This window comes from Gavialis gangeticus, unplaced genomic scaffold, assembly GCF_001723915.1.
Source record: "Gavialis gangeticus isolate Ggan-Ray unplaced genomic scaffold, GavGan_comp1, whole genome shotgun sequence".
Classification (NCBI taxonomy): domain Eukaryota; kingdom Metazoa; phylum Chordata; order Crocodylia; family Gavialidae; genus Gavialis; species Gavialis gangeticus.
In genome coordinates, this window is record NW_017729031.1 from 56,665,643 (window position 1) to 56,677,106 (window position 11,464).

At 34.5% G+C, this 11,464-nt stretch overlaps 1 protein-coding gene across 1 annotated transcript in view; it reads right to left on the reverse strand.

Annotated features, from left to right (window-relative positions):
* Positions 1–1,494: 1,494 nt before the first annotated feature.
* Positions 1,495–11,464, reverse strand: part of OLA1 (Obg like ATPase 1) — a 215,941-nt gene continuing 205,971 nt past the window's right edge. Inside the window, exons 8-11 of the mRNA XM_019522940.1 lie at positions 9,049–9,189; positions 8,261–8,357; positions 6,068–6,190; positions 1,495–2,017 (exon numbers count right to left, since the gene is read on the reverse strand). Of these exons, the coding sequence (XP_019378485.1) occupies positions 1,916–2,017; positions 6,068–6,190; positions 8,261–8,357; positions 9,049–9,189 (463 nt within the window). The 3' untranslated portion in view covers positions 1,495–1,915. The remainder of the gene's footprint in view (positions 2,018–6,067; positions 6,191–8,260; positions 8,358–9,048; positions 9,190–11,464) is intronic.

An 11,464-nucleotide genomic window follows, 5' to 3' on the forward strand; every position in this document is an offset into this window, starting at 1 on the left:
GTATTAGGGATGCCAAGCAAATACCCGAGTCCTGATATTAAGAGAGCTGTAGCCTCTCCAACCTTGCTTTAGAGTGTTCATTTCGCCCATCTCCCTGAGTGACAGAAATAAAACACACTTTTTTTTAAAATGAGGGTCACATGCATTCCCTCCCCACCTCCCCAGTGCAGTTTAGGAAGTGGTGCCCTAGTTTGGACAGTAAGTCATCCTGTGGCACTGACTTTGATCTGTGTCCTTTGCTGGAGAGAGTAAATGTGGCTCAAAGGGAGCATAACAGGAGCTGACCAGCACTGTAGATAGAATTACAAGCATTTCCATTATCTTACTAACAGCATGAATTGCCACAAACCAGTTGCTCTTTCCAAGTTTTTAATAGAAGAAATCAAGCACAGGAAGGCCACACTTAGGAGCCCTGGGAATTATCACCATCTCTTACACCAACACTGACCCTGCCATACCTGTAACTCAAATGTGCTAGGATGCATTTTCAAAGACAAGCAAGCTACCTCCAGTAACTTCACTGCACCACAAAAGCAGTTGCAGGACTAAACTCAAGCTTTTAGTTTTATTCCCATTTTAATAATATATTTAAATCGACAATACCCAGAGAGTACAGCTCTTGGTCATAGTTAAAGGGGTGTGCAAGTAGCTACACAGGCAATCTACATCCCTAGAACTGATCGCATGGCTGGACACTGGCCTCTTCCTTTAACTTTTAACTTCCTTTAGCTTTTATAACCCGTGTCCCTCAATGGGTTAACTACTTTGTTTATCCCATTTGACCTCTTCAACCCACCTTTGCTTCTTTCTGCAGGGTCTCCTCTTTTCTGCTCCCTTTTCCTATCCTTTGTATTTAAATGATTTTATTCTTTTCTTATTTAGTATCCCAGTTTTCTGAAAGTCCATTCATGGCATCTGACAAAGTAAGCTGTCTACATAAGCTCATGCCCCTCTGAATAAGTTAGTTTCTAAGATGCCACTCTCCCCCACCTTTTGCCTGACTACAGACTAAAGTGATTACCTCTTTCCTCTCTTCTTTTAAGTAGATATCTGTTTCTAATGGCCTGAAAACTTGATCTGAGAGGGCTACATACAACAAACTCCACTGGGTCAACCCCCACAATTTAATAATACTCCTTTCAAAACAATCTAAGCAAAAAAACTCCAGCCTCAAAGAGAAAACAAATTTTTATATATATTTTGCTCTCAGCAGTCAAAAAACACTTATGCTGTATCCTTTTTATTATCATTACTATCATCTTTCAATAAATGTCCATCTACAAATTCATTAACTTTTTTGAGACAAATCAGTGGCATCCTAATCTTCCAATTCCCATGAAAGACACACTTTTAAGATACAATTGCAGCTGCCCCACACTGCCAGTTACTGTATCATACACGTCTTAAAATTCTGTAATCAGCAGCCACCAGGTGCCGTATCACATTCAGCACACCACAGTCAGTCAATACAGACATCCCCAAACACACCAAGGCTGGTTTTGTCAAATGTTTTATTGAGTGTAGACATCTGGAGTACTGTAAAACATGCATTATCTGTAGATTCAAAAAGGAGCAAGCCACATTGTCCTCACTGTCAAACGTGTCAGGCTTGGCATACATGATGGAGATTAATGAAGTATCATGAGAGTAATATGGTTCCTGAAAAGCTTCTACAATTTGGAGTAGGGTCTTAATCGTTTGAAATTCAAAGCTGTTCACATTTAGTGAACTTGTATGTTCACTGGGGGTGCCATATTTTAATTCAAAACAAACAAGTAATTTCAATTTGGGGGGGGATTTTTCCCTAGATATATACTGTATGTTTTCTGTTTTCAGATATTCCTGTCTAAATAAAAATTCATATGCCTTTTGAAGCAGCACAGTTTATTTCTGATTAATGAACAACATATGATATTCATTTCTTCTTGGGTTGTTGAGGTGTATTAAATTTAAAGAAGATAATATCTCCATCCTCAACTATGTAATTTCTGCCTTGTTGTCTGTATTTTCCAGCAGCCTGAAAATAGAAAAGACAGGAAAGAAATGAATTACTACTTTAACCACAAGCATATAAAAGAAAACCCCAATTTAAAAGTATTATATATTTTGGTTAAAACAAAATTTAAAAAAAATGACGACTCTGACACTTGTAACACCTTGATTTGGTGGAACTGGATTTTAGAATCATAATTTCCTCTCCACTGAAATTAGATTTTATTACATGCTGTTAATGTTACATTTCTATGTTGCCTGTAAACACTAACTCATTAGATACAAGTGGATAAAATACATCTTAAAAATATTTTTCTTTTAGCTTTTAAGGGTTTTATTCCTGCTTCTAAAATTTCTTCAGGGGCTCATCATCACTTTAAGACTAGTCATAGAGGAGGACAATCAACCCATGGTTTAAATCTTAGCAGTATGGCTACCAAATAGTATACAGACTCCTTCCAGGTGCTCTGCTGATGTTCTTCCATCAAATAAAAAATAGAGTTAAAAACAAAAGATGGGCTCAGCACGCAAAAAAGTTGTAATTGTGCATGCCTTACTTTTCAAGCAGAGTACTCTTCTATGCTTTTGCACAGAAAATGAAGAGCTGTTGTTGGGTATTTCTTTAGAGTAATTTAACTGTGATCAAATTTGCTGGTGATACAAAAAATGGAAGCATATCAAGTACAGAGAAGGATAGAAATAACTGCAAGGGTAGGGGTGAAGAAGAAGGCTGAGAAGACTAAAGGAGGTTTGGTACTATCCTACTCTCCACTTCCTTTATTCAGGAAGAAGAAATAAATAGAGCAGATACAAAATAACCAGCAACTCTACTAAACATCAACATCCATTAAAGCTTATTAATTTTTTCCTCTCCAATTCTGGTCTATTTTTTAAAAATTAAGCCAACTGTTCTACTAGCTACAGGGAAGGTATGGAGTCAAAATTTGGGGGGAGGTGGTCTGCTTTCTATCAATAAATATATATATATTTTTAACCAAAGGACCTACAGCATAGAAAACTTGTGAGTCACTGCTCCAGCTCAACAGCCCTTCCTGTTTTGAAATTTCCTCTTGCAAGGGAAAGTGCTTCCATGCAAGACCTCACTGTGCCATTATTCTCAATGACACTGTCACAGTGGTGGCACACTAAGCTCCCATTACACGAAAGCTGTTAACTAATGACCTTAGTTACAGCAGAATAGATCAGATTAATGCTACATAGTTACTTTAACACCTTTCTGTCAGAAAAACTTGCTCTGCAAAGCAACATGTTTCCTATATTGCTGCCTAGGAATCTAGAAGCTCAATGATCTTGTAGCTGTCATTCTTGAGTTCAATGGCACAACCGGTGATTCTAACCTACAGTAAACCTTAGATGTAACAGCCTGCACAATCAACAAACACTTACTGCCACAGTAATTACCTTATCCCATCTGACACTTTATTAATATAGAAATAAAAGCTTATACATGTTTTTGTATTTTTCTTTTGAAAATGGGTTTACACTATAAAAGGTTTGCTCTCAAGGCATATTAGTAGGTCTTCCCTTTGAAGAGCCCAATAATACTGACAAGTCAAGAGTAATCAGATTATTTGGTTATATAAGCACTAATAAAACTGTTAAAAAAAAAAATCAGTAAGCTACAACACAGGTAAATGGAATTTCTACAGTTAATACATAAATTATTCACACATATTTACAAATAACTTGGTCTACACAAAATAAATGTTAATTTTTTCTAACATACCACTGCACACTGTATAGTCAGTCTCCTTTAATTAAATACATTTTGACACACTAATGTAAGTTTGTGTGTTTTGTTTGGGTTTTTTTTCACCAGTTTACAATTAATTAAAAGTGACAGTGTTCCTTTAAATTCTCTAGAGACCATTTAATCCATTTCCATTGCTATCAGAAACACTGGTTGAAAAAATCAATACCCATTTGTGAATCTTGAGTATGTATTAAACAAGACACGTCTAACCAGTTCATTTGCACTTGAAAGCAGCCATCTGTAGAAGCCAGCTTTGCCTAAGCAGATATGATTGCTAATAATGTGATATCCCTGTAGACTACAAAGCCCACACAGAGCTATTCAGTGTATAGTTCACAGCACTGGCATTAAATTAGTTATGCTGTACTGGTGTTAGACACACAAAATCAAACTTAAAAATCGATCAACTTGATAACATACAAAGCAAGCAACTCGCATTACTACTGTTATTTCAGATTACTCCAAAATGCATCCAAATTCAGCTTAGAAAGGCAACGTAAGGTAATTAATATTGCTTATAGCCCAAGATAGTCTATTTAATAAGATCTACGTAATATCATTTTTTTAAAACAAAGATTTTATTTTACTTCAGTTTTAAAAAGTTTGTTATTGGCAATGCAAATGTGCATACTCTAGTGATGCATTATAAACTGTACCAAAATCTTATTATAATTTTATATTTTTAGCAAAACCTCACATTTCTGGATGCTTACATTATAAAAAATTAAATAAAAACATTCATGATCATAATAGGTACTAATATAACATTGTTTTAGGCAGATTCTTAAGCTCTGTACATCATGAGGTACTTAACTTACTCTTGGCATAATTCAATTCTCAGCAACACAAACAAGGTTTCTGATGCTAGAACATTAGATTTATTTATGGCTGTGGCTTAGTTGTACCACTGTAATTCCACTTCCCTTTCTGGAAGATAGTTCACATGCCACAATGAACCAATTATAGTGGGATTTTTTTTTCCACTTCCTGGGGTTCAAACAGACCTATTAAAGCCCTGCTGCTCAGTATGATCTTCCTTAGCGATACTCCTAAGAATAAGCTCAATCTGAAATGACAGTTTTGCATACCTTTCAAGCTATCAAATAGAAAACAATGAGGCAAAGCCTTTCAAATTCTTTAACACAATACAACAGGGACTATCAAATACTGAGGTGGGTTAAAATAACTAACTTTTTATATAATTTGTAATTTTAACATACACATTTAAATAAATGTCAGCAATGCTACATAAGCAATACAACACCCATCAAATCTGTATGAAAAAGGGAACTATCGCTCCCTTCTAATACAAGCAAGAACTGAACAAATACAATAGCAATAAAAAACAGGATAGCTCTTCTTAAGGCACTGATTTGCTACATCTAATTTATCTCCATGTTTAATAACTGCAAATCAGATTTAATTTATCTGCTGTAATAAGGGCACAACTTTGGGCACCCAATCAGTCTCTGCCCTCTAGTGTTGAGAAAGCAGATAAAATTTCTCATCTTAATAAAACTCTAACTACAAAGTACCAGAAGGGGAAAAAAGTTTTCAGTACCTATTCAGTAAAAAATAGCCAAAAAACTTGGTCTGCTATATTTTCCCAAGCTACATATAATTACTAGGGGCACTATAAAATCAGGATGCTGAAAGATAGATTTGATCCTCAGACAGAAAATATTGCATCTATCAAGGTAAAACTAGCTACCTAAAATGGTAGATGTTATGCTTTTAATGATTGTGACCAGAACCTGATTAGATTTCACTGCTTTAAAAATGCACTTCTGTAATAATGTAGTCCCTTAAACATTTGGATTAGAAATTTGTATAGTAATGGCTTCAGTGATAATAGAAAATAAATTTACTTTTTATTTAAAAATGCAGACAGCTAGTGATTTTAAACTAATTAAAAAGTTAGATATCTTTTCTGATTCTATAGAGTCAAAAATCATTTTAAATCTTACCAAAACACTAGCTTGGTCCTTCCTATTAAAATATAATAGCTAAAACCATACATGCATGCAAAAGTTAAGAACAACTCTTGCTCTTAATGTTGACAATCAAATCAGTCCCTTAGCCACCATATCTTGGTAACTAAAATTGTCACATCTTTGTTAGTTAAGTTATTGTATTTTAATTCTTTCACAAGTATAGAAAGACAATACATCTGTGGTCTATTATTAGAGGTGACTGTCAGATTCACTTACCACCAGGGACTTCTTTCCAATGAAAAACAGACTTGAAATGGGAAAATGGTGTGTATGGAGGAGGGGAGAAGGAAAAGATGGGGAAGCTCACCTTGACAGCTGCTTCCGAACCTCCTTCTTTAAAATCTTCATATTTCATTACTTCAGCCATAATGAATCCCTTTTCAAAATCTGTGTGAATCTTTCCTGCTGCCTGAGGAGCCTTCGTCCCTTTCTGTCAAAGAAAGACCAGAAGAAAATTAATTGCATTTAAGAAGATTGATTACAGGAGAGCGATTCCTCCTTTCTGGTATGCTTTTCAGGCTCTGCTGAAACTTTGTTTCGTATCAGTTAAAATGTCAAGCACACAACTGACTAATTCTCAATATTGGGACACAGATAGATGCTTGTACCACAGATAAACCAACTGATATTTAAAAGCAGCTTTGTTTTTTCTAATGGTTATCAAAAGCAGTATTGATTTGAGAAGCTGTAATTGCGTTCTGTTGTGGGATTCATTTCGATCTTTAGTTCTCCATACAGAATCCAAGGAACATAAAATTCTACGTAATTTTTAAAGCTGTATTACCAGAGACTTCAGTTGTGTTTAAATATACATTCTCCGCTTTTCAAACAGACTACAGAATCTCTAAAAGTAATACATTTGGAACCATAAAAATACATTACTATGTAGCTTAAACCAAATGATAATATGACTTTATTTCCAGAATTATTTTAACAAGTCTAAATATAGAACAAATGCATATATATTTTTTAAAAGCTGTCACCCACTACTACATCTAAAATTCAATAATTAAAATTATAACTGCACATATTCATGCAACCATCACAAGAGAATTTAAGTTCATGGAGAAGAAAAAAATGCAGCATAATTGCTGCATAGCTTAAATTACAGGACATACATTCTGTGCACATACAACCATGGAAAGAAATCTGAGAAATAATGGCGACCTAAAGGCTGCTTAATAAAGCATGTTAAAGTGCTAAAGAGTCTGACACTGTAAAGCACAGTTTTTACAATAAAAGATGTATTGGGTTAATATGGCTACTCACTGATGCTTACCTGACTAAATATCTTAGCACATTAAATCACAGATACTTACAATCAGTCTCAAGATAAACCAGCTTTCAAATTTTCTAGTAAAGGGCAAGCATTGCTCCTATTGAAAACACTGGACTTTTAGAAGGTGCTTTTTAAACCGGCAAATAACGAAGAGCGGCAAAACATGCATGCTTGATGGTATTTTGTGGACTTAGGTACAAGACCCTGTCTAAGAATAATCACTTAAAAGGGTGAAGTAGGGGGAAAAAGTTAATAATACTCATACATAAGAAAATTGTTTTTAAATCTTTGTTGAGATGCTTCAGCAGCCATAGTAACATTAAATAAAAATGATGGAATTACAGCAGTTTTTGAAAGCAAAAATTACTTTAAAACGTAAATCAAAGCACAGCACTAAAACAGACATACAACACACACCACTTCCAAAACTTGGTATTTTTGCAATCTGTAATACGGAGTTTGTAAGTATGGGCATTTCACAATATTTTTTCAATACTCATCTCTATAATATTCTCTTCTTTCAAATATAGTATTTACATTCAAAAGCAAACCACTACAACACAGCTTATTGTCTTCTGGGAATAAATTAGTCAGTCTCTATGGCTGTAATCAACCTATATCAATATTTAAAATATATATAATATAATTTTTGGCACTAGGAACCACAGAGAAAACTATCAAGATTAACTACTTCTACATATTCAAATCAGTAAAAGATATGAATTATTACACACTGGTTTTAGGTTTTTTGAGCTCAACTGTGTATCCATGAGGAGTATAATGATGTTATATTGCTTTTATTGCTGAAAATGTAATCCGAGCAAAGCAAAGGAGGAAAGAACCACCCGCAACCCAAACAAACTTAGCGAATACAAAATGAAAAGCAACATCAATTTCACTGCAGACAAACCCAGTCACACAGATTAAGCAAGCACAATACTGGTACGTCTTATCTCTGACCACAGGAGGAGGGTAGACAGATTCTACAGGATGAAGAAATTCAGACTATGTAATAGGCAGAATCAATTGTTACCTGCCTCAATCAATGCAGCTCCACTTTCACTGTTCAGCAGCTCACAAATAATTAAAGTTATCCTGGACAAAAACCTCATCTGTAATGACTAGCTAACCGCCACCATGACAAACTTCAAAGTCAGTGATATCAATCTGAATTCAATAGTGTGGAACTGGATATAGCTGATGAATAAGTATGAATCTTACCCTGATGGTCCATGCACGCACTTCATCTGGGCCTGCAGTGAAAAAGTATTCTAGTTGGAGTGCCGCATACCCAGCCTTAATGATCTTTGGTAAAGCACTGAAATAAAATGAAACCAATTCATTCAATATATACACAAGAAACAGCTAAATGCCTCCAGTAATCAATCTGCAGGAAAAGCATCACACATTTGGAAGACATGGGCTCTTCCCCCTATTCTACACTTTCAAACATGTTGACAAACAGGGCAGTTAAAGAAGAAAAAGCTTTTAGAAGAATTACTTTTTGCTATACTATCTTAAAGACAGCATTTTGATTTGTTTATTCAGAAAACACACAAAAAGAAAGGGTAAATTTAAATCATCCTTTCACACAGTACTTCTGGTCTCATGCAATTTTCAGAACCGTAGGTCATAAAAGCTGAACCGTTTGACTGAAATTCAATATTGGAACAATTTATTACAGATATTCAGAAAAATGATGGCAAATTTTTCCTCCACCAGCCCCATTCCCCAGGATGAAGAAAGAGTTTTGGTGATCATTCTCTCTCAAAAATATACATAACTAATACCTATGTTATAATTAAAACACTGTACAGAGATGACAGATGACAGTTAAAAACTTAATTTAAAATAAATCTTTTCACTCTGTCTCATGGTAAAGAAAGGAGAAGATTCTCTCTTTATAATGGTAATTACTCTGTCATTTATTATTCTATCAGCGCAAGCAATTAAATTACTGCAAGGAAATAGTTGATAATAAAGTGTAGGGAAAATGAATGCTAATTAACCTTTGTGTCATGTTCTCTTCCAGATACTTCTGTTTCTCCTCAGCACTCATTTCTTGCAACTTGAGTTCCAAGGCCCCACTAAAAGGAATGACCAAAGCACCTGGGTCATGCTTGTCCACCCACTCTTTAATTTTTATCAACCTGTAGACAAAAAAGGGCACAACATTATCTTGTAGTGCATGCATGACTGTACCACATTCATTATTATCAAGTAGCACATACATATTCATAAGAATTGCACGGTTTTATGATGCCATCTTTTTGTGTATTGCTTTCCAAGGTCAAGGCATTAACAGGCAGTAATTGCTTCAGGTGTACTCTATTAATATTTTACTGTTATCTAGTTTTACTTTAAAATATATGAAATATGAATAATTTTAGAAAATAACAAAATCTTTGGATAACAGAGATATGCAAGTTGGAGCACCTTGATTCTATAAAACTTTCAGCTTCTGTAAACTGAATTTTTCTTACTTCCAAGTCACAGTCCTAATATATGATAAGGTAAAATAAAATCTTTCCTTTTTCCTCTGACTTTGGCTTCTATGATTGTGTCCCAGGGACTTTTAAAGCAGCTGATACTCAGGTGGAAAGAACACCAGACTCTATCAGCTCCTATACAGCAAGCAGCACCCTGGTACCGCTGGCTATTGATCTTGGAGTATATCACAGCTAATGAATACAAGATCGCATGTCTCTTCTGGTTTGTCCCACCCCTCCATTACCTCTTCAGGAAAATACCCCTCAATAGTAGTGATAGTTTTTACTTTTTTGTTAAATGAAGAACCAAAGAAATCTCTCTCCATTTTCCAATAACTGACAACACCAGCTACAGTTTTGCTGCTTGTGAGCTAATGTAATCCAATTTTTACACATTCAAAACTGCAAGATTAGAACTTTAGCTTTATAAAACTAGTTTTTGAAGGTTCGGTGTTTTATTGTTTCTATCTTTGTAAATCTGTACATTTATAACTATAGGAAATACAATATCACTGCAATAATTTCAACAGTAAAAATGTAGTCACATTCCTCTATACTGAAATGCAACAGAACCATTAATAAATTACCAAAACATAACCTTATTCAGGTAATATTATGTATAGAGGAATATTTCATACCAGGTGTGAATGGAAAGAATGACAGCCTTATATGTTCAGGAGTAAACATAACAGGTATGGTGTACAGGAAATATTCTTGCAGTCTAGAGGTATAGAATTCAATATAGCATTGTGGATGCTATAGATGTTTCAGATCTAAAGCACCCATACAGCATATGTTTTTACGCTTGCTGAGTTCTTATTCTTAGTCCTACTAATCTCCAAGATTTATACTAAGGTTTTAACAGCTATTATGGTAAAGTGCTTTGAAACTGTGGCCTACAATCCTTTAAATAATCAATGCAAATGTCACTTCAGAAAAAAAATGAACTAAACCACAAGTTCATCAACACACATTTGTCAAAGAAAATAGCAGGGGATCAGAGCTATTATGAGATTAAGTGCATGGCCCACTGAGTAGGGTTTTAGATGGGACAAAGAATATAAAAGTTCACTCGACAGTTTTCACACGTTTGTTATATAAGGCTGGTCTTCTATCGTTTACTTATGTAAATACGCCATCAGTGGTTTTCAATCCTCATTATACAAGTCTTTATTTCTTTTAGTTATCCAGTGAAAATATAGCGTGGTAAAAAAGAATATATCGGGACAGTTAATGCTACAGAGTGTCTAAACCAAAAATCACAGTTAATTGATATTTCTGAAATTTCATAGGACATTTAACCTCAAAATAAAGTACTTCTGAAACTGACATATTAAGCAACAAACTTAAATTATATGGATATCAAAAGCCACATCTGACATGAGCTGGCTTTTTACGCAAAAAGTTACCTAAAAATTCTACTAGTCAAACTGTACTTCAGTGCGTATACACTATTTTTTCTTAAAGTAAACATTTAATAAGCTGACTTCTAGATTGATTAAATAATGGACCACGTGACCAATTGAACAAAAGCATAAACCACACAAAGTAAAGTGAAATCTGTAAAAATAATATCTAAAATTGGATTCAAATTTTGTTTTGTAAATATGGTCATCATAACTAATAAACTAAGAACTATTGTGGAACAACAAGATAAGAAATAATTACTTCGGCTAAAACACCAATTCAGAATAATAATAGTCTTACACTGTCATTTTAACAGCTTTTCTATTGAGTCCTTAGAGGGATTATTTGCATTCCTCAGGTATTCTATTGTACAATTCAGATGAATAAAGACTTACAAATCATTCCTCTACCGCCAGTGTGAGACTTTGATCCAGTGAATACACCATTGTACCTTAACTATAATTGGCAAAAAACCTGACAGTGTAGAGCATCACAAGCTTAATAACAAAGGAGAATATCTCAAAGTGTT